The sequence below is a fragment of the Mesoplodon mirus genome (assembly GCF_964341445.2).
Source record: "Mesoplodon mirus genome assembly, chromosome: 6".
Taxonomy (NCBI): Eukaryota; Metazoa; Chordata; class Mammalia; order Artiodactyla; family Ziphiidae; genus Mesoplodon; species Mesoplodon mirus.
Genome location: NC_138982.1, coordinates 108,506,281 through 108,531,226, shown reverse-complemented (window position 1 = coordinate 108,531,226; position 24,946 = coordinate 108,506,281). Strand labels below are relative to the sequence as shown.

Here is a 24,946-nt window from a genome sequence, read left to right as displayed (position 1 = left end):
TTAAGAGAAAATTGATAAAAAACTCTAACCTTCTACTTTGGCTGAAAAATTGAAAAAGGGAATCATGCCCCCTTAATCGATCCTCCATAAATACCCCTTCATCAATCCTCCATAAATACTATTTTACTCATCTGAGCTTTTGAAATCTATTAACAAGAACTGAGTTTCAATAAAATTCCTTGTCAAGTGAAACAATTATGTTGTATTGCTAATTAATGGTAGAGCCATAGCTTTACAAATCAGGATTATGAGTGGCACCTTCTTATAAAAGTGGAATGTTATGAAAAGGATTTATAAAAGTCTACCCCTATCAGATTGGAGTTATATGAAGGAATACTCATAGGCACTAATGAAATTTGCCTCAAGAATTTGTTTTGAGGTCTCCTCCAGTGAACAAATGAAAGTGGAGATTAAAGTTCTACCATGTAAGACATGGCCTCAGTATTTTTGGTCTGGAGAAAGTTTAAAGCAGATATAAAATCAACTGCTTACCTTGAATATTAAGGAAAGATGATTTGTAAAAAGTCCTGCTTTTACACCTTTGTTAATCCTTCTGCTTTGGCAGCAAGATTTCTCCTCCTGCCCATCTCTGCTCCTACACCTCAGAACCACCTTGCCTCTTCCAGCTGACTTTACATTTTCAAAGTTGAGAGAGAAGGTGTCTAAAGCATTCAAATGCCATAGAAAACTTCTGTCATATTGTTCAGCAGCAAGCTTAGCAGTAATTTCTCATCTCTTCCAGAAAATAACTGCCAATCAGTTAGTAAAAAACATTTAAAATTTAATTAAATTATTGAGGGGGCGCCTTCAAGATGGTGGAGGGCTAAGACTTGGAAATCACCTTCCTCCCCACAAATACATCAAAACTACATCTACATGTGGAGCAACTACCACAGAACACTGGCAGAAGACCTCAGACTTCCCAAAGGATGCCCTCAGGTGACCTACACGCAGAGGCAGGGGCAAATCCAAAGCTGAACCCCAGGAGCTGTGCGAACAAAGAGAAAGGGAAATCGATCCCAGCAGCTTCAGCAGCAGCAGATTAAATCTCCACAATCAACTTGATGTACCCTGCATCTCTGGAATACATGAATAGACAACTAATAATCGCAAATTTGAGGTGGTGGACTTTGGGAACAACTGTAGACTTGGGGTTTGCTTTCTGCATCTAATTTGTTGCTGGTTTTCTGTTTATCTTACTTTAGTATTTAGAGCTTATTATCATTGGTAGATTATTGATTTGGTTGCTTTCTTCCTTTTTTTAATTTTGTTTAATATATATATATATATTTTTCTCTTTTTGTGAGTGTGTATGTGTATGCTTCTTTGTGTGATTTTGTCTGTATAGCTTTGCTTTTGCCATTTGTCCTAGGGTTCTGTCTGTCCTTTTTTGGTTTGTTGATTTGTTTTTTTCTAGTATAGTTTTTAACACTTGTTATCATTGGTGGATTTATTTTTTGGTTTGGTTGCACTTTTCTTTCCATCTCTCGTTCTTTTTTTACTAATTTTTAATTTTTTTTATTTTTAATAATTTTTTTCTATTTTAATAGCTTTATTTAATTTTATTTATCTATTTATTTTCTTTCTTTTTTTTCTCCCTTTTCTTCTGAACTGTGTGGCTGACAGGGTCTTGGTGCTCTGGCCAGGTGTCGGACCTGAGCCTCTGAGGTGGGAGAGCCAAGTTCAGAACATTGGTCCACGAGAGACCTCCTGACCCCATGTAATATCAAACAGTGAAAGCTCTCCCAGAGATCTCCATCTCAACTCTAAAACCCGGCTCCACTCAACGACCAGCAAACTACAGTGCTGGACACCGTATGCCAAACAACTAGCAAGACAGGAACACAAACTCACCCATTAGCAGACAGGCTGCCTAAAATCAAAATAAGTTCACAGACACCCCAAAACACACCACCAGACGTGGTCCTGCCCACCAGAAGGACAATATCCAGCCTCATCCACCAGAACACAGGCACCACTCCCCTCCACCAGGAAGCCTACACTGAACCAACCTTACAAACTGGGAGCAGACACCAAAAACAATGGGAACTACAAACACACAGCCTGCAAAATGGAGCTTCCCAAACACAGTAAGTTAAGCAAAATAAGAAGACAAAGAAATACACAGCAGATGAAGGAGCAAGGTAAAAACCCACCAGACCAAACAAATGAAGAGGAAATAGGCAGTCTACCTGAAAAAGAATTCAGAGTGCTGATAGTAAAGATGATCCAAAATCTTAGAAATAGAATGGAGAAAATGAAAGAAACATTTACCAAGGACCTAGAAGAACTAAAGAGCAAACAAACAATGAGAACAATACAATAAATGAAATCAAAAATTCTCTAGAAGGAATCAACAGCAGAATAACTGAGTCAGAAGAATGGATAAGTGACCTGGAATATAAAATAGTGGAAATAACTACCACAGAGAAAAATAAAGAAAACAGAATAAAAGGAATTGAGGACAGTCTCAGAGACCTCTGGACAACATGAAACACTCCAATTTTTGAATTATAGGGTTCCTAGAAGAAGAAGAGAAATAAAAAGTGACTGAGAAAATATTTGAAGAGGTTATAGTTGAAAACTTCCTTAATATGGGTAAGGAACTAGTCAATCAAGTTCAGGAAGCACAGAGTGTCCCATACAGGATAAATCCAAGGAGAAACATGCCAAGACACATATTAATCAAACTATCAACAATTAAATATGAAACAAATTATTAAAAGCAGCAAGGGAAAAGCAACAATTAACATACAAGGGAAACCTCATAAGGTACAGCTGATCTTTCAGAAGAAACTCTGGAAGCCAGAAGGGAGTGGTAGGACATATTTAATAAAGTGATGAAAGGGAAAAACCTACAACCAAGATTACCCACAAGGATCTAATTCAGATTTGACAGAGAAATTAAAAGCTTTACAGATAAGCAAAAGCGAAGAGAATTCAGCACCACAAAACCAACTTTACAACAAATGCTAAAGGAACTTCTCTAGGCAGGAAACACAAGAGAAGGAAAAGACTTACAATAACAAACTCAAAACAATTAAGGAAATGGTAATTGGAACATACATATTGATAACTACTTTAAATGTAAATAGATTAAATGCTCCAACCAAATGACACAGACTGGCTGAATGGATACAAAAGCAAGACCCATACATATGCTGTCTACAAGAGACCCACTTCAGACCTAGGGACACATACAGACTGAAAGTGAGGGAATGGAAAAAGATATGTAAATGGAAATCAAAAGACAGCTGTAGCAGCAATTCTCGTATCAGACAAAATAGACTTTAAAATAAAGACTATTACAAGAGACAAAGAAGGACACTACGTAATGTTCAAGGGATCAATCCAAGAAGAAGGTATAACAATTGTAAATATTTATGCCCCCAGCATAGGAGTACCTCAATACATAAGGCAAATGCTAACAGCCATAAAAGGGGAAATCAACAGTAACACAATCATAGTAGGGGACTTTAACACCCCACTTTCACAAATGGACAGATCATCCAAAATGAAAATAAGGAAACACAAGCTTTAAATGATACATTAAACAAGATAGACTTAATTGATATTTATAGGACATTCCATCCAAAAACAGCAGATTACACTTTCTTCTCCAGTGCTTATGGAACATTCTCCAGGATAGATCACATCTTGGGTCACAAATCAAGCCTTGGTAAATTTAAGAAAATTGAAATCGTATCAAGTATCTTTTCTGACCACAACGCTATGAGACTAGATATCAGTTACAGGAAAAAATCTGTAAAAAATACAGACACGTGGCGGCTAAACAATACACAACTAAATAACCAAGAGATCACTGAAGAAATCAAAGAGCAAATCAAGAAATACCTAAAAACAAATGACAGTGGAAACATGATGATCCAAAACCTAAGGGATGCAGTAAAAGCAGTTGTAAGAGGGAAGTTTGTAGCAATACAATCCTACCTCAAGAAACAATGAACATCTCAAATAAACAACCTAACCTTACACCTAAAGCAGTTAGAGAAAGAAGAAAAAAAAACAAAACAAAATTAGCAGAAGGAAATAAATCATAAAGATCAGATCTGAAATGAAGGAAAAGATAACAAAGATCAATAAAACTAAAAGCTGGTTATTTGAGAAGATAAACAAAATTGATAAACACTTAGCCAGACTCATCAAGAAAAAAAGGGAGAAGACAAATCAATAGAATTAGAAATGAAAAAGGAGAAGTAACAACTGAAACTGCAGAAATACAAAGGATCATGAGAGATTACTAGAGGCAACTATATGCCAATAAAATGGACAACCTGGAAGAAATGGACAAATTCTTAGAAAAACACAACCTTCTGAGACTGAACCAGGAAGAAATAGAAAATAAAAAACAGACCAATCACAAGCACTGATTGAAACTGTGATTATAAATCTTCCAACAAACAAAAGCCCAGGACCAGATGGCCTCACAGGTGAATTCTGTCACACATTTAGAGAAGAGCTAACACCTATCCTTCTCAAACTCTTCCAAAATATAGCAGAGGGAGGAACACTCCCATATTCATTCTATGAAGCCACCATCACCCTGATACCAGAACCAAACAAAGATGCCACACACACACACACACACACACACACACACACACAAACTACAGGCTAATATCACTGATGAACAGAAATGCAAAAATCCTCAAGAAAATATTAGCAAACAGAATCTAACAGCACATTAAAAGGATCATACACCACGATCAAGTGGGATTTATCCCAGGAATGCAAGGATTCTTCATTATATGTAAATCATTCAATGTGATAAACCATATTAACAAACTGAATGAGAAAAACCATATGCTCATCTCAATAGAAGCACCCATCTATGATAAAAGCCCCCCAGAAAGTAGGCATAAAGGGAACTTACCTCAACATAATAAAGGTATGACAAGCCCATAGCCAACATCGTTCTCAATGCTGAAACACAGAAACCATATCCTCTAAGATCAGGAACAAGACAAGGTTGCCCATCCTCAGCACTGTTATTCAAAATAGTTTTGTAAGTTTTAACCACAGGAATCAGAGAAAAAAAAAAAAAAAAGAAAAGGAATCCAAATCGGAAAAGAAGAAGTAAAGCTGTCACTGTTTGCAGATGACATGATACCATACATAGAGAATCCTAAAAAGGCTACCAGATAACTACTAGAGCTAATCAATGAATTTGTTAAAGTATCAGGATACAAAATTAATGCACAGAAATCTCTTGCATTTCTATAAAGTAATGATGAAAAATCTGAAAGAGAAATTAAGGAAACACTCCCATTTACCATTGCAACAGAAAGAATAAAATACCTAAGAATAAACCTGCCTAAGGATACGAAAGACCTGTATGCAGAAAACTATAAGACACTGATGAAAGAAATTAAAGATGTTACAAACAGATGAAGAGGTATACAATGTTCTTGGATTGGAAGAATCAACATTGTGAAAATGAATGTATGACCCAAAGCAATCTACAGATTCAGTGCAATCCCTCTCATACTACCACTGTCATTTTTCACAGAACTAGAACAAAAAATTTCACAATTTGTATGGAAACACAAAAGACCCTGAATAACTAAAGCAATCTTGAGAAAGAAATCCAGAGCTGGAGGAATAAGGCTCCTTGACTTCAGACTATAATACAAAGCTACAGTAATCAAGACAGTATGGTACTGGCAGAAAAACAGAAATATAGATCAATGGAACAGGATAGAAGGCTCAGAGATAAACCCATGCACATATGATCACCTTATCATTGATTAAGGAGGCAAGAATATACAGTGGAGGAAAGACAGCCTCTTCAATAAGTGGTGCTGGGAAAACTGGATAGCTACATGTAAAAGAATGAAATTAGAACAGTCCCTGGGGCTTCCCTGGTGGCACAGTGGTTGAGAGTCCGCCTGCTGATGCAGGGGACATGGGTTCGTGCCCTGGTCCGGGAAGATCCCACATGCCGCGGAGCGGCTGGGCCCGTGAGCCATGGCCACTGAGCCTGCTCATCCGGAGCCTGTGCTCTGCAATGGGAGAGGCCACAACAGTGAGAGGCCCACGTACCACACACACACACACACAAAACACTCCCTGACACCATACACAAAAATATACACAAAATAGATTAAAGACCTAAATGTAAGGCCAGACACCATCAAACTCTTAGAGGAAAACATAGGCAGAACACTCTATGACATAAATCACAGCAAGAACCTTTTTGACCCACCTCCTAGAGAAATGGAAATAAAACCAAAAATATACAAATGGGACCTAATGAAAGTCAAAAGCTTTTGCACAGCAAAGGAAGCCATAAACAGGATGAAAAGACAACCCTCAGAATGGGAGAAAATATTTGCAAATGAAGCAAATGACAAAGGATTAATTTCCAAAATATTTAAGCAGCTCATGCAGCTCAATATCAAAAAAACAAACAACCCAATCCAAAAATGGGCAGAAGACCTAGACATTTCTCCAAAGAAGATATACAGATTGCCAACAACCACATGAAACGATGCTCAACATCACTAATCATTAGAGAAATACAAATAGAAACTACAATGAGGTATCACCTCACACCGGTCAAAATGGCCATCATCAAAAAATCTATGAATACTAAATGCTGGAGAGGGTGTGAAGAAGAGGGAACCCTCTTGCACTGGTGGTGGGAATGTAAATGAATACAGCCTCTCTGGAGAACATTATGGAGGTTCCTCAAAAAACTAAAAATAGAACTACCATATGACCCAGTAATCCCACTACTTGGCATATACCCTGAGAAAACCATAACTCAAAAATCGTCATGTACTACGATGTTCATTGCCGCTCTATTTACTATAGCCAGGACATGGAAGCAAGCTAAGTGTCCATTGACATATGAATGGATAAAGAAGATGTGGCACATATATACAATGGAATATTCCTCAGCCATAAAAAAGAAACGAAATTGAGTTATTTGTAGCTTGGTGGATGGACCTAGAGACTGTCTTACAGAGTGAAGTAAATCAGAAAGAGAAAAAAAAAATACCATATGGTAACACATATATATGGAATCTAAAAAAGAAAAAAATGCTTCTGAAGAACCTAGGGGCAGGACAGGTGAAAGACACAGACATAGAGAATGGACTTGAGGACATGGGGAATGGGAAGGGGAAGCTGGGATGAAGTGAGAGTGGCATAGACATATATACACTACCAAATGTAAAATAGATAGCTAGTGGGAAGCAGCTGCATAGCACAGGGAGATCAACTCGGTGGTTCTTTTTGTCCACCTAGAGGGGTGGGGTAGGGAGGGTGGGAGGGAGATGCAAGAGGGAGGAGATATGGGGATATATGTCTATGTATAGCTGATTCACTTTGTTATACAACAGAAACTAACACACCATTGTAAAGCAATTATACTCCAATAATGATGTTAAAAAATAAAATCCTGTAGTACTCTTAAGGTTAAGAAAATAAATTTCCCAACAATCCCTTCAAGACAAACTGGTTTTAAAATATGTCTAGGTTACTAAGTTAACTAGACATAGTTACTTTATGTCAGTCTTTTTAAGTGATGGGAAAGTTGGTTATCTTCTAAAAATGATGCATTTACTTTTAGAAATTTTGATCTATAAAACTTCTTTTAAACAAGAATTACATAACATATCCATTTGTCCAATATGTCCACTCCAAATTTTTGGCAAAAAAGCCAAGTTATCTCATTTAATGCTCACATATTCTCTTCTGTATGGCAAGAGGACCTGCATTCAGCTTACTAACAATGGTGTCAGACAATTAAAGTACCATTAATAACAGTGGTATGGATTCAGAATAAATTTCTTGAATTCTCCTGTTGAAACTGTCATCTGATTCTTCAAAATCACTTACAAACCCAAACTCTGAAAATAGTAGCAGAGTTCATGTTCTATATAAGCAGCGATGTGTGGTGTATACACAGAGACCCTGTAGCTTTGCTCTTGGTCAGGGAATTAAAGGCCCTAGTAGTTCAGGAGAAGTCACATAATATCCTACATAATTCCCAAGAGATATCTCCAAATTATGAGAAGGTATGATCCTTCTAGTACTGGCAACAGGACAGAAGCTGTATTTAAGTCCCAGCCTTGGGACTTCCCTGGTGGCGCAGTGGTTAAGAATCCGCCTGCCAATGTAGGGGACACGGGTTCGAGCCCTGGTCCAAAAGATCCCACATGCCGCGGAGCAACTAAGCCTGTGCACCACAACTACTGAGCCTGCACTTTAGAGCCCGCAAGCCACAACTACTGAGCCCGCATGCTGCAACTACTGAAGCCCGTGCACCTAGAGCTGGTGCTCTGCAACAAGAGAAGCCACTGCAGTAAGAAGCCTTAGCACCTCAACGAAGAGTAGGCCCCACTTGCCGCAACTAGAGAAAGCCCACGCACAGCAACGAAGACCCAACACAGCTAAAAATAAATAAATTGAATAAATAAAAATTTAAAAAAATAAAAATAAATAAATCCCTGCCTTGTTCCCAGTGTGGCCTATAGACTTTGCAATGGATTAAAGGGAACTGGCTCTCTTTAGGTGCAGGTCTGATAGAGAGGGCTACCAAGGACACAGGACAAGATTTCCCTTTATAAAAATGGGAGTATCTTCATTCTGGATCTGTTCAAAAGGGATCAAAATCACCTAAGTGCAGAAAGCAAAAATGTCACAAAAGTTCACATTATACTGTTCAAGGTGATTAGAACCATTGTGGAGACAAGGTAACTTCTGAAGAAACCTCAACTTAGAGGATTTACCTTCTAAAAGTCTAGTACAAAGGTGGCCAGAAACTACAGATATAGAGGCAGGTAAACCTAATATTATAAATCTGGAAAGATGGATATAGAGATATCTCCTGAGATCTGATATTTTATGAAAAGATTTGGATGTAAAAACGTCCAGATAACTCTTTGCTTTGTTCTGTAGTTAACTTAGGGTTTTTATTTATTTATTTAATTTTAAAATTTTTATTGAAATATAGTTGACTTACAGTGTTGTGTTAGTTTCAGGTGTATAGCAAAGTGATTCAGTTATACATATATAAAGATCAATATATATATTCTTTTTTTTACATTATTTTCCATTATTATAGGATATTGAATATATTTCCCTGTGCTATACAGTAAGTCCTTGTTGGTTATCTATTTTACCTATAGTATAGTGTGTATACTTTAATCCCAAACTCTGGTTTTTAAATGTGTTAATTTGGGGGGCTCAAGCAGTCTAACTCACAATTATATCTGCCATTGTTCTTCATACCTTAGCTCTTAGTGAGATAAAAGATCTAAAATCCCAAATATAAACAGGTTGCTATTATACATTTTGTCTGATAAAGATACATAATATAAAAATTTATACAAAATCTTTACTTTGAGACTTCACCAAGAAATGTTCAGGAAAATAACTTTTGTTGAGAAGCATACTTGAGGAATTTTCCCAGGCAGATGTTTACAAACATTTTTATTACAGAAAATTTCTAACACATGCAATGTGAACACAGTAGTATAATGAAACCTTTTGCAACCACCCACCAGAAGCAACCACATTTCTGATTACTTAAGAGCAATCTCTTAAATGTCCAGAATCTCCTTTGGAAAAAGATAGAGGAGTGACTTCAAGGATTATGATGAATGTAATCTTACAAATTCCTCTGTTTATTGTTTGCTCATACCTTTGCTTTTGCTGACCATTGTACCAACACATTATATAATACATGACATGCATATTTTGAAAAATGTAAATAAAAGGAAGAAATATATGTGGAAATAGTAAAAATAGAATGTAAGCTTATGGAGAGTGGCAATAAAAAGAGAGAGAAAGTTGAGTAAAGTTAATCCCAATATTCACTCACTTTTGGTCATATCACCTATGGTGTCGATGTATACATTATACCCTTGCTCTTCAAAATATGTCTTTAGGCCAGCAGCAGACCTTCAGGCCCTACTACACAACTGTTGAATCAGAATCTGAATTTTAACAAGATGCAAAGCTGATTCAGATGAACGTTCCATTTTGAGGAACACTGCTCTAGATCACAATGTGATAAAGTAATTAATAGTGTGACTTGCCAAAGAAGAAAAAAATGGAAACTCTCTAAAACAAGACAGAACAGGGAATCAGCAAATCAGCTATGCAATATAAAGAAATTTCTGTTGATTCTATAACTCTGGAATGCATCAGTTATTTTATAGAGCTAGAAAGCAAAACAAAAAAAATTTAAGTACTATTTCCTGTTTGGGGGGGAGGAGGTCAACATAAAATGTGGGGAAAGATACTATGATTGGCTCTTCTCAGTGCTTTTTCCTGTTCATCTTATGCCTTCTAGTAACCCTATAAGCTGTCACATAAGCTAATATTAAAAGCAACAAATTATACTTTTGTTGATTTCATTTGAATGATGCTCATTAATATTTTATGTTATGTACAATTGCTCTCAGATTTTATGTGCCCAATTAATATTACATAAAATTATACTTTTGTAAAGGAAACAACTAAAGGAAGCAGATGTGTGGGTTCTTAAAATGTAGCTGTTATTAAAATTAAACAATTAGCAGTGATATTTTGGAATAATTTCTTACATATTGTATAATATAATTATAAAAGTGGTTTGTCAAGATGTCTAAATTTTCTTACACTGCCACTGCTTTGAGCTATGAACAAGAAAACACTGGACATAGATTTATAGGAAAGGATATAAAATATAAAAATGAGGCAACATTTTGTATAAATATATGAGACATTGAAAAGTAAGAGAGCCTCATTTTTTTTAATATAGCAAAGAACTATAAATGCATCTATATTATCCTGACATATTTTGACTGAAAGGAGATCATTTCATCTTTTACTCTAATATTTTTTAACTGAAGTTGAATCTAATTTTCAAATGCAAAAATCTCAGAAATGATAACAAAAACGAGATTTTTCATAAGACACATGTTAATGGAAAGCTCTGTATCCTGTATGATTAATTTATTAAAAGATGGAGTTGAGAATTTTATATTCTTTCCCCCCTTTCCAAATGTTAGAAAATTCTTTTAGTCTCAAAACTGCCTAAATTACATAATTTTTTTTTGTGGTAAAAATCTTAATTAATTATTTTTCTAATTTCGGAACACAGTCCTAAACATATAGTTTCAAAATAAGACGTGGCATTTATCTAGTTTTATTCTTTACTAATATTTATTTTATTTTTAAAATCAATAAGGTAGAGACATTCTTCTCTGGAAATAAGTAAAACCCAGTGGACCATGCAAATATCTACCCATCAAATATATAAGATTTGATATTATTTTCCAAGTGAAATCTTTGCATAGAGCACAATGGAGAAGCTGAATTTACATTAATTTCTTATCATTGATATATTTTTAAATATTTTAAAAATATTTAATACATGCTAGAATCAAATATTTTATGCATATTATGCAAAAGAAATCTTTTCATAAAAACTATCATTTTTCATTTGAAATTAAATGCTATGAAATACGAACAGCTTTCTCCCTCAACTATATTTAAGATCTTGTTAACAGATATCTTAACCTTAGCCTGTTATCTTGATTTCTAAGCCATTAAAATTGACCTCTTCTAATCAGCTACTTTAAACTTGAGAAATTGCAAATTAAATGGAAATATTATTAAATCCCTTTTCCACAGAGAACAAATAATCCCTAAGTGCATCATTTAATGATGAATCTGAATCATGCACAGTAAGTTTAAGTATTGATAAGCGAATTCACATCCTGAGGAAAGTATTCTTATTCAGTCTGAAATGAATTCTTCAGCTAAGTGAAGAGCATTTTTCTCAATAGAAATTTCATTGAAAATATATATATAGATAGGTAGATAGATATTTAAATATTCAAAATGTTCACATGACTGTTCTCCTTCTTTACCAAAGATGACAACTTTCTTATCTTAGGTATTCTTTAGCAATTATGTTCACCTCACAGTGTTCATGTTAAAATCATAGCTCAAATACACTGTACTTCCTTTTAGGCATACCCAGATGGTTGTGAATTTGCTCTTCTCAATTGTGCTTGTGGTTCAGAGAATTAAGATTATCTTTTAGTAAAACTTAAATCTAAAGAAAAGAGATTAATATTGTAAAATGGCCTGATATTTCAAATGGAGTATAAAAAAACAAAAAAGATCCGTGACCTGCCCTTTTATTTCTGTATTTAACTTTTAAAATGTATTTCAGAAGTAGTTTTATTTCTGTTTACTCAAAACGAAATGGATTAAATGTGATACTAACAAATATTTGCTTTTTAAAATTGGGTAAAGATCGGGAGAAGAGGCTTCCAGTGTGTCTCGAGTAAATGAAATCTGTTACATTTTGAAAGAGAACTTCACAGAATTTAAAATCTTATATTTTATTTTCAGATGTAAAATATTTAAAGGAAGAAGATGCAAATCGCAAGACTTTCACGGTCAGCAGCACACTGGACTTCCGAGTGGACCGAAGCGACGATGGCGTGGCGGTCATCTGCAGAGTAGACCATGAATCTCTCAATGCCACACCTCAGGTGGCCATGCAGGTGCTAGAAATACACTGTAAGTAAACGCTACTCCATAACTCTTTATTTGGCGCCAAATCTCTGCATCTACATTTAAAATCATTTAAAAAATTTCCTGAAGTTACAGCAAATGTGCAGCAAAATCTATAGCCAAATGAAGTAAAACTGACCTCATTAGTATTAATCACATTCAAAGGAAAGGAGTCCTTGAGTAATTATCATTCTTGACAAGGAAGAAAAAGAAAGAAGATATCAGAAGGTTAAAACTCCTAATTATCTTCCAAATGTTGGCCAGGAAGAGCGGTAATTTTGGCAGAATCAGTGAGAAGTGGAAATCTAAAAAAGCCTTGATGAACTTTCTAAATGTAATGTTATTATATGCAAACATGGCTTACCATCTGTTCTTTTAAAATTATGCTATTTTATTTCTATTTTTTAAAATATGCTTTGTTTTTATGAACACAGGGGCATATCTATTATGTTTTCTTTATCAACATCATTATTGTTCACAAGTGATAAGAACCAAATTGGATGACTCCAGTGAGCCTGGGCAGTGCTGAATGCTTTGCTGGCATTATCTCAACTCATGTTATCTCATGTTAGGGCATCAGCATAATAGCCTGATGAATAGTTACTGCTCTCTTTACTTGCAGTTTATGGATAAGGACACTGAAGTTTATAGTGGTTGAATCACTTGGCCAAGTTCACACAACAAGCAAATGGTCAACTTATAATCATGATGCTTTCATACTTAGCAATGTCCTTGGGATATAGCACGTGATCTATAAATATTTATCAAAATGAAAATGAATGAATTGAAATATGTAACATAAAGTTGAAATATGTTATATAAAGTTACTTTATGTAATATAAAGTTGAGTAGAGTACAAAGAATTATATTTCTGAATCCTATTACTTGACTTTTTCCAATATTAGAGATTTTTTTGTTGAGTCTGTTATCTGTGATAAATTATAGTTCAAGTTTAGATTTGTGTGTGTGATGCGAAATTACATTGAACCCTAAAATGTTAACTCTACATATTACTCTTCTAATATGCCTTATTATAGTCTGTTTTTATTTATTTATTCAACAAGAATGTATTGAGTACCTACTATGAAACAGGCATTCTTTTGGGCACTGGGGTTACAGAGGTGACCAAAAAAGGACAACTTTAACAAAACAAACTGAGATTGTCTCCAAGTGTCAAAATCACCACTACCACCAAAGCAACAAACTCCAGTTCGCTTATAATATCCACTCTAGGTAGGAGTGACTGAAAAGCAAAATTAACAAATACAACATATAGGGGCTTTCCTGGCGTTGCAGTGGTTGAGAGTCCGCCTGCCGATGCAGGGGACATGGGTTCATGCCCCGGTCTGGGAAGATCCCACATGCCTCAGAGTGGCTGGGCCTGTGAGCCATGGCCGCTGAGCCTGTGCTCCACAACGGGAGAGGCCACAGCAGTGGGAGGCCCGTGTACCGCAAAAAAAAAAATAAAATAAAAATAAGAAGAAATAAATAGATAAATAAATAAATAAATAAATAAATAAATAAAACATATAGCATGCTATGTATTAAGTCTGTAGGAAAAAAATAAAGCAGGGAGGTGATAAGGAGTGAAGTTAAAATGGAAGTCAAGGATAGTGAATGTGTGTGTGTGTATTAGTATTAACATATATATATAATGCATTTATATATAAATATATATTTTATCACATATAGTATCATTAAATTATATCATTACATACTATATAATAATATTACCTATTAATATATCATTTAAATATATTATAATGTTATATTTATATGAATATATTATATAATATATTATTTATACTTTAATATATTACATTATATATAAATATATTTAAATGAATATTTAAATAAAATAATATTTTAACTAAATTAATATGTTTAAATATTCAAACAAAATATATACATACAATTCACAGGGAAGAACAAGTACAAAGGCCCTGAGATAGGAACATGTGTGTTGTTTTTATGTTTCTAGAAGCAGAAAGGGTATCAGTGAGACCAATGTAGAGTGGAAAGTAGAGGGTATCATGAGAAAAGATCAGAGAAGTACCAGGAGGACCGGACTTTTTTTTTTTAACTTTTTAATAGAGAAAATATCAATTAGATCATTATTTTTAATTATTGTTTGTTGTATTTTAATTATTTTTAGTTTAGTAGTTATTAAATTATTAAATTTTAAAGAATACTTTCAATTATATTAGATTAGTTTCATTAATTTCCTTCCTGTTCTTATTGAAGCAGATTTGAAGACAAACATATTTTAGAGCCCAAACTGAGATTATTTCCAAATTTCAACATTTATTTGCAGTGAGACCTTGCAACGATTACTGAAACTGCTTGAGCTTTGATTATAAACTAGAGAATTAATTTCTGTGAGGACCAAACTAGACAAGTTTATGGCATTCAGTAAGCCTTCAATAAATATCAACTGTCTTCTTTCTTAGTTGGTTTGATCTCGGGTGGCCTTGGCCTGCAGTGGCTTGAAGCAAGATTTTGGTTCCTGGCCAGAGATTGAGGTCAGGAAACAGCAGTGAGAGCGCTGAATCCTAACCACCAGACCACCAGGGACTAGTGACCAGTGACAAGGCCCTGGCCCTTCAGCTGTGTAGAAATGAATTTCCACAGAGATGGAAAGTAGTGAAGCAAGTAAAGTATTTATTAGGAGGAAAAATAGTACAGTACATGTGGATAGACACATGGGTGGACTCAGAGAGTCCTGCCATCATGGTAGTTTGAATCACTTTTATGGGGCATTTCTTCTGGGTTTCCTTTGACCAATCATCTTGCTTTGCCTAGTTCTGCATCTGTATTTGGTATATCTCAGGGTCCTCCTGTGTGCATGCTCATCTCTTAGCCAAGATGGATTCTAGCGAAGAGGCCTATGGGTAGTTGACATCACTTACTATGGGTGGCACCCCCTCCCTTTTTGACCTCCAGGGAACCTTTCTGCACATGTGTAGTCGGGGAAGTCTCCTTGATTTTGAGTATGAGGGATACGTGGTCTTTTATCTGGGCAGGGCCCAGCCTCTTCTGTCGATTGTCCTGCTATTGATATTTTGGAGTTTCTGTCCACAGAGAACGAACTCCAGCTGCTTACCCTGGGGTCCATCTATCTCCTGCCTCAAGTTTAGGCTGCTATAACAAAAACACCATAGACTGGGTGGTTTATAAGCAACAGAATTTTATTTCTCACGGTCTTGGGGGCCAGAAATTCAGATCAAGGAGGAGGCACATTCAGTGTCTGGTGAGGACCCTCACCCTGGCTCATAGCTGGCCATCTTCTATGTCCACATGCAGCAGAAGGGGCTAAGGAGTCTCTGCGATCTCCTTCATTAGGGTACTAACCCCGGTCATGATCTTCCAAAGTCCTTACCTCCTAATATTATCACATTGGGGAATAGGTTTCAGCATATGAACTTTGGGGAAACATTAACATTCAGTCTATAGCAACATTTCTTTTCTATTTTTTTCTTTTTTTTTTTTTTTTCAGTACGCGGGCCTCTCACTGTTGTGGCCTCTCCCGTTGCGGAGCACAGGCTCCGGACGTGCAGGCTCAGTGGCCATAGTGCACGGGCCCAGCCGCACCGCGGCAGTGGGATCTTCCCGGACCGAGGCACGAACCCGTGTCCCCTGCATCGGCAGGCGGACTCTCAACCACTGCGCCACTAGGGAAGCCCTCTATTTCTTTTTATTTAATCAATGTCTTTCAAGTATGGAAAATTATGTAATTTGATGTGTCCAGAGGACCCAGATCACCAGCATTTTAATTTAAACTTTTTTTCACTTATATATAAAGCCAAATAAGACTGTTTAAAATAATCTTTGATAACTAATTCAACTGTAATTTTCAATATATAATAAAAGAAAAATAATAAAAATCAAGTCATAAGGAATATTAAAGATCACCTGCCAGAGAGCCCCAGAAACCTACCAGTAGTCTAGCAAAATTGGGTTTATTTAGTTTGCTGTGTCACAGAAGACAGCATACCAGATGAATCTCTGGGTGTAGGTAAGAAAGAGTTAGGAGAGACTTGTTAGAGAATTTGGATTTGTTCTAAATATTGTGAAGAGGGTTCTGAATTAGATGCTGTCAGGATTGGGGGCAATTCAGTGATGTGTATGTTGGTAACTTTTACCTACAAAGCACAAATACTAAAACAGAATTAGAATTGCTATTATAAAGATGTGTGGTTAATCATGCTAATTTATGTAGGTGCTGAACATCTTGGTCTGTGTCCCCTTTTAGACCTGGTTATGCAATAAACTTGCCTTTTCTTATTCCACCCCGCAGGCATAGAGTGGCCTTATCTGATTATTGTTTAGATTCTAGAGAATCGTTTATGTCTGTTGAACCTATTTCAGCCTTGCTATAAGATGCCAGTTGTTAGCTTCCAAAGTCATTTTCACTTTCTTGGGAGTCCAAAATGGAACTATTATAAATATATACTTTCTGAGCATTTTTAGCTGTTCACCATATTTCAGTGTGCATTATTAAGCACACTTCATGGAGGAAGACAATTTTTATAAAGCTTTACGTGAAAAATGTTATACTTGATGGCCAATTAAAAATAACAACTCATTCTGTCATGGTTTAATATGTAAATGGCTAGAAGGCAGAGACCAAATCTATATAAATTATTTTTCCTAGAATTTAGCATATCATCATTCAAGTACGTGAAGTTAATTAAAACTAACTGATAATAATACTTAATGTTCCTTTAGGGATGCAGAACATTCCCCAGGGGTGAACTGAGGAATGGAAAGCGGAGAGAGGCATTTAGTACCAGTTTGCATCAAAATTAGAGCAAAGTGATCAAATTGGGTGTGGTCTTCATAAACACCTAAGAATAGTGATAAAAAGATCTCAGTATATATTTCCAGAGACAACAGATCATAGCTCCACATAAATGTACGTTGCAGTATGTTTGATGTGGAAATTCCACGGATGCAGGTGGGGGAAAATAGAAAGAAGAATTGGAAAAGGAAAAAGGTGGTTAATCTAGAATTTATGGGACATAAATTTAGGATTCCACATGATTTTGCAATGTTCCTATTATGAGTAACTGCAAAGACTGGCCCAAATAGAGGAACAACTTTTTGGACCCCCAGAGCAGAAGAGATGCCATTGTTTTCTGTGGTGACTGACAAGAGTAAGTATATATCCCTACAATAATGGGAAGTTATGACTACACCTGAAATAAAAATCCTGTGTTATTGTGGAAAGGCAAGTTTGATGAGAAATAAGACATAAGGGTTAAACACCTAGTGCTAAGGAACACGATGAGAACAAATTGGAGTAGTTATGTTTCTAGGGCTAAATGTTTTAACTCTGTTACCCTGTGATGTACAGTTTAGTAGGACTCAGCCTATACAATATATCATAGCAACATTCATTTCCTTATACAATATTAATCTTAAATTTTAATGTCACTGTGATGGAAGAGAGTTTCTTTAAACTTGAAATTTAAGAAAATATAGATTTTTCACTGTGAACCACAAATACTTGCAAATATCAAATAATAGGTAATAGCATACTTTGCACCTGAGCACTGGAAAAAGCTACTCTATTTTTTTTAGATGGAAATTCTAATTCATCTTCCTATTTTTACACAACTCCCTTTAAAAGAATAATTTTTTGTCTGATTTAATTTTTAGATGAACTGATTGTATAAGTCATATTTTATTTGATTCTCAGTAAGAATATTGTATCTCTACTAACAGAAAGGACTATGTACAAAACACAGAAAAGAAGAAAATAAGTAAATATTCATTTTCCATGTGTGACATTGACAAAATTACATAAAAATCAACTGTTATTGAAAAGGAAAATACAAGAGACAGATTAGTAAAATATTTCAGAATAATGAGTGTTCCGAGAAAGCATTTTGGTACTGTGGCACTGAACTGCCAGTAAGGATAAATAAGAACACAAATTTTAAGTGTATATGTGTTGTAAGGTACATTATATATAATCATGAAATCTTATGCTATCAGTAATATTTGTTTAGTATTCCTATTGTGTAAGTGCCATGCTTTGCCTATAAAATAAGTAGCTATACATGCACATCATCAACTTTTAAAACAGTACATAGTTAAAATAAGTTATAGAAGAGAACCTGCTTGTGAGCCTAAACAAATTCAGTGTGAGCAACTGGTAAGAAAAAAAAAGAAACGAAGGGAGGGAGTGACTTTGGAAGCTGCAGTGTTGAAATTGTGTGTTTTAGATGAGATCAATTAGGTTAATGACTAAAAATAAGAAATGCATTATATACCTTTAATAACGAGAATGCTCCTGGATTCATTACTATAATAATATAAGGAGTTAAACGGTCAGTTTACAGTCCCGATCTTTGCCGTCTTGCGGCTTTTACTTCCGTTCTAGTTAACGTGCAAATAAATAATACAATTAATCCAGTCTCTCTTTAACATATTATATGAAAAATATGTCTAAAAAGATTCCTTTCTTGTTTTGCTCTTTTAGATGGAATTACTTTGTGCCTAGAGGAACTGAATCTTGACCATACATGTCTATTACTTTTCTGCACCATCTAATATACTTTATCAGTCTACCTTTGGTTCTACTTGTTTCAATAAAATTAGTAAAAAATAAAATTATGTGTATAACAGAAGAGATTCAATACAGATGGGTTTGGAGGCTTCTTATTATTTTGTTTATAACTTCATTTCCACTATAGATATACATGATACAGAACAGAAATATTTTCAAATGTAGGCAGATATCCTTCATTAAGTACAGATTTTGGCATTTGTCCTTTTCAATTTATAAAAGATAATTAATTCCCACCTACTCAATCCTCCCTACACAAACCTGTATACCTCTTTAGCCCAGGTCAGCATCTTCTAAGTTGTCCTGTGTTAGTTGTATCAACTATGCTTCCACTACTTTTCTATTTATTATAGAAAGCACTTGATTAAATTTTTCAGGCCATATAGGTTTATTACACATAAAGGTTAATGTTACAAGTTGCATTTTAAAATAACGTATCTCACTCATCTGGCATCTCATTTGTAAAATGCTGATTTTCTAATTATTTTGTCTACCACAAATTTTCTATGGTCCAGAGGCACAGAATATAAAAGGAACCAGGAAAGGTGAAATGAAAACTCTCTTTAGATTAAATTTTCCAAATTAAAATAAATGGTTCTTTTAGGTAACCAAATGCCACATTTATATATGAGGATGCCTTGGAAGTATTTTTAATAGAGCCCAAAATATTTTGCAAAGCTCGTGAAATGTGTACATGCTAGAATCATGAAGTGATCTATGTTGCTTAACAAAAAATACATTTAACTACATTAAGAAAAGTGGCCTAATGTACAACCTCTACTTGAGATCCCAACCTCTATTTTTCAACTTTTTCAAGGAAGATACATTCATTTATTATATTACCCATAGTAATGTATTACTGGCACATGTTGGTCATGAGTTAATTTGTCTTCTTTTATATGATAGGAATATTTTATTTAGTCCCTGCAGTATCAAAATATTAAAAGTAATTGGATTACCAAATATTTTAAGTGATCTAAGGGCAGGGATTCAAAATGTTACTGTAAAGTTTGTATTATTACTAGAAATAACATTTTTTGTGTTATTAAAGCCCAGTGAAGAGGAGTGTATATGTTTGTGAGTAGATTCTCAAGTTTAAAAATTAAGAAATTCATAGATTAAAATAATATACTCTCAAGTGGTCTTTCTTAATCAAGTTTATAAAATATGTATTTTTGAAACTTTTTAGAAGTTTTAACATTATTTTAAGCAAGCAAATTAATTTCACAAAAAGACAGTCAAAAATAGTCCCCAAATGATGTGATCTATATATAGTACAGATGTCAATGTATCTTTTGAAGATAATTTTGAGCCATTTTAATAAAGAATAAAATCTGGATAATCAAATGAGACAGAAATGATTTTGGCAAGTAAAACCTAATATTGAGAAAATAAACATAAATTATTACTATTTAGTATTTTAAACTTTCAATTTAAAAACTAATTCCATTTTATAAATCTATTTTTAAAAGATAGTTAAAAGCTGATTTTTTTCAGAGACTGCATATTTAATGCCCCAATACTTTCAGATTGTTCTAGTTCTACTTTCTGAATGAACTATAATACACACGCACACACATTTTTCTAAGAGAAAAACATATGGTTAGAAAACTACTGTAATCAATTGATATATTAAACTTTATTGTATTAGCTCTTAATATATCAGCAAAGATTGTCTTTACTATTTATGATCTGGGTTCAATAGACTTTTTTTTTTTAATCAATAGGGTTTATTTTTTAGAGCAGTTTTTAGTTAACAGAAAAATTGATCAGAAAACACAGAAGTCCCAAATACACTCTTATCCCACCCCCTCACAATTTTCCTATTATTAACGTTTTGCATTATTGTGGTATATCTTTTACAATTGATGAACTAATATTGATAGATTATTGTTAACTAAAATTTATAATTTACATTAGAGTTCACTCTTTATGTTGTATAGTTCTTGACCAATGTATAATGTCATGTAGCCATAGTTACAATATCATACAAAATAATTTCACTGCCCTTAAACTTCTGTGCTTTACTTCTTGATTGCTCCTTTCCTCCCTGCAATTTCCTGACAAACATCGGTCGTTTAATTGGCTGTACCTTTTCTAGAATGTCATATAGTTGGCATTATATAGGATGTAACCTTTTCAGACAGTCCTCTTTCATTTAGCAATATGCATTTAAGATTCCAATATATCTTTCTGTGGCGTATAGCACATTTCTTTTAATTGCTGAATAATATTTCACTGTCTGCATGTACCAATGTCTGTTTATCCATTCCCCTACTAAAGGATATCTTAGTTACTTCTAAATTCTGGCAATTATGAAAACAACTACTATAAATATTCATGCACAGGTTTTTGTGTAAACATAAGTTTTCAACTCCTTCGAGTAAAAAAGTCATTTGAATTTTAATTAAACCACATTTTAGCAAAAGACAGATAAAGTGACCATAAAAAGAAATATGTTTACCTTATACTATATATCTTATTATGGAAAGACCATGTTTAGTTTGTAAGAAACTGCAAACTGTCCTCTAGGGTGGCTGAACCATTCTGCATTCCCACCAGCAGTGAATGAGAGTTCCTGTTACTCCACGTCCTCATTAGCATTTGGGTGGTGTCAGTGTTTCAGATTTTGGCCACTGTAAATAGTGTATAGTGGTATCTCCTTATTGTTTTAATTTGCAATTCAACAATGACATTTGATGCTGAGCATCTTTTCATATGCTTATTTTCCATTTGTGTGTATTTGTTGAGGTGTCTGCTTAGATCTTTGGAAATTTTTAATTGGTTTTTATTATTATTATTATTATTATTGTTGCATTTTAAGAGGTTTTTGTGGATCTTGGATACCAGTCATTTGTCAGATATGTCCTTTTCAAATACTTCCCTCCTTGTCTTTTCATTCTTTTAACAGTGGTTTTTCTCAAGAGCAAACATTTAATTTTAATGAATTCTAGCTTATCAGTTTTTTCGCATAGATTATGCTGTTGGTGTTATATCTGAAAAGTGTAAAACCAAACTCAAGGTCACCTAGTTTTTTCCTATGTTATCTTCTAGAGGTTTTATAATTTTGTATTTTACATTTAGATCTATGATGCATCTAGAATTAATTATTGTTAAAGATGTCAAGTATGTATTTAGATCCATGTCTTTGCATACGGATGACCAGTTGTTCCAGTGCCATTTGTTAAAAACTGTCCTTTCTTCATTGAATTGCCTTTGCTCCTTCAGTAAAAGTCAGCTGACTATATTTATGTAAGATTCTTTCTGTCCGTCTATTCTGTTCCATTAATCTATTTGTTTATTTTTTCACCAATATCACACTCTCTTGATTACTGGAGCTTTATGCTAAGTCTTAAAGTCAGGTAGTGTCAGTCCTCAGAGTTTATTTTTCATCTTCAGGAATTTTGTTCATATTTGTAAATTTGTAATTACAAATTATTATGAATTTGATTACATTTGTCATTAAGACAAATATAATCAATAAATATGTTAAATTTTATTGCATTAATCCTTGATAAGATCAGGAAAGAATGTAATTACCATTCATCACCTGGGTCTAATAGACATTTTATTCTTAGGGTTTTTTTTTTTTAGGTTTTTAAGTTATTTTTTGAATAATGTGTAGATGTAATAATAAAGGAGAAAGGGATAGTGTAAAACAACTTCATTAGACTTTTAATAAGAATTTAAATATAGCAAACCTGAATTTCTATTTCATATTTTTCTGGGTTTGATGATATATCTACCCAAAATGGGAAACAAGTGTCATGCATGATCCTGGCACATATCCATACTGTAAATACAGAGTTCAGATTTCAAATGCATTCTTAACGTGTCATATTTATCATTGCTTCTGCTTCTTCCTGCACCTGCGTTGTCAGAATGAAATACTTTAAATACTTTAAAAAACTTTGATGGTTCATAATTTTTTCGAGGGGAGTAAAAATATATTTTTTTCCAAAATTGTAAAACATTTTCATTTTTAGATTTATAAGCACTAATTAATTTTTTTAAAATGAATGCTTTAATTTATTTATCATCAAAAACCTACATTTTTCCACTTGTAAACTGTAAAAATTCTTATGCACAGAAATCATCAAAGATGAAAGAGTATTGTCATGTATTCTTTTTAGCAAAATCATGTTGCAAAATATTATGTGATGAAATTCTTCCATTTTTTTCCTTATTAACAAAATTTTCACTTATTGATTTTTTTTTTTTGGGAGGGGTACACGGGCCTCTTACTCTTGTGGCCTCTCCCGTTGTGGAGCACAGGCCCTGCACATGCAGGCTCAGTGGCCATGGCCCACGGGCCTAGCCACTCCACAGCATGTGGGATCTTCCCGGACCGGGTCACGAACCTGTGTCCCCTGCATCCGCAGGCGGACTCTCAACCACTGCGCCACCAGGGAAGCCCCGCTTATTGAATTTTGAGTTTACTAAAATTAATCTAGAATAAGTAAAGACTTCTGTTTCACCATTTTCACTAGATTCTTGACATCTATTTTCTCTTTGTGTTTCTTGTCCTATCTAATAATTTTGAAATATCTTCCTCTGACAACTCCCTTCTTGCAATTATAATCAGAAAATGAAAGATTCTTAATTCTCAACTGAGAGCATGAAAGCTAAACAACCAACAAACAACCAAACAAAGCTACAATGATGGTGGTTTATTTCCAGACTTCTTTCCCACCACCATGAAAGAAAATGTATAACCTGAGCAACAGTGATGATTTATATAAGTAAATAGGGATAAGTATATAGAGATCGGCAACAGTGATGATTTATATCACTCTTGCATTATCTTTCCACACTAGCACTGTCTAAAAGAAGTTACCGTGATGATGTAAATGTTCTATATCTGTCCCAAAATAGTAGCCAATAGCTAGCTACATATAGCTGCTCAAAATTTGCAATGTGGATCTTCTGACTAAGGAACTGCAGCTTAAATTTTATTTAATTTTAATCAATTTACATTTAAATTTAAATAGCCACATATGACTGGTTGTTACTGTATTGGACACCACCATTCTATATGATTTAATCATACTTCCATTTTCTTATTATGTCATTCCTTTTGACATAGTTGGGAATAATTTACGAGTTAGGAATGAGTTGACAGTGAGGTAATTCATAGAATGCCAAAGTAGCAAGATTTGTCATAATACAGGAAATATAATACATGTAATTTCATAATGTATCTTAAATTTGTAAAAGAATCCAATATTTTTATATTATAATTGCAAGGTAGGATAATTTTAAATCTCTAGTAATATACTAAGGGTAAACCTTGCATTTCTTTTTAAAAGGGAAATTTTTGTTTATATTTTCAGGAACTAGGCCAGTGATTTAAATGATTATTAAGTTCAGAAAGTTTTATCCTGCCCTCCAAAATGCCTTTTCAGTTTTCTTTTATGCTGCCTAATATTTTTTAATTTGTGATTTAGTTCTTGTTGTTCTTGTTTGTTTAGTTTCGTTTTTTTATTTATGTCTGTGTTGGGTCTTCGTAGCTGCACGCAGGCTTTCTCTAGTTGCAGTGAGCAGGGGTTACTCTTTGTTACAGTGTGTGGGCTTCTCATTGCTGTGGCTTCTCCTGTTGCAGAGCATGGGCTCTAGGCACGTGAGCTTCAGTAGTTGCAGCATGCGCAGCAGTTGCAGCACAGGGGCCCTACAGCACACACTTCAGTAGTTGTGGCATGCGGGCTCAGTAGTTGTGGCTCATGGGTTCTAGAGCACAGTCTCAGTAGTTGTGGCAAACGGGCTTAGTTGCTCTGTAGCATGTGGGATCTTCCTGGACCAGGGATCAAACCCGTGTCCCCTGCATTG

At 34.5% G+C, this 24,946-nt stretch overlaps 1 protein-coding gene across 7 annotated transcripts in view; it reads left to right on the top strand.

Moving 5' to 3' along the window:
* CADM2 (cell adhesion molecule 2) overlaps window positions 1-24,946 on the top strand; it is a gene marked incomplete at both ends in the record, with an annotated part of 1,063,002 nt that overhangs the window by 920,855 nt on the left and 117,201 nt on the right. For all 7 annotated transcript variants that reach the window (XM_082625754.1, XM_082625752.1, XM_082625756.1 and 4 more), the window contains one exon: window positions 12,382-12,552. In XM_082625754.1, the coding sequence (XP_082481880.1) occupies window positions 12,382-12,552 (171 nt within the window). The remainder of the gene's footprint in view (window positions 1-12,381; window positions 12,553-24,946) is intronic.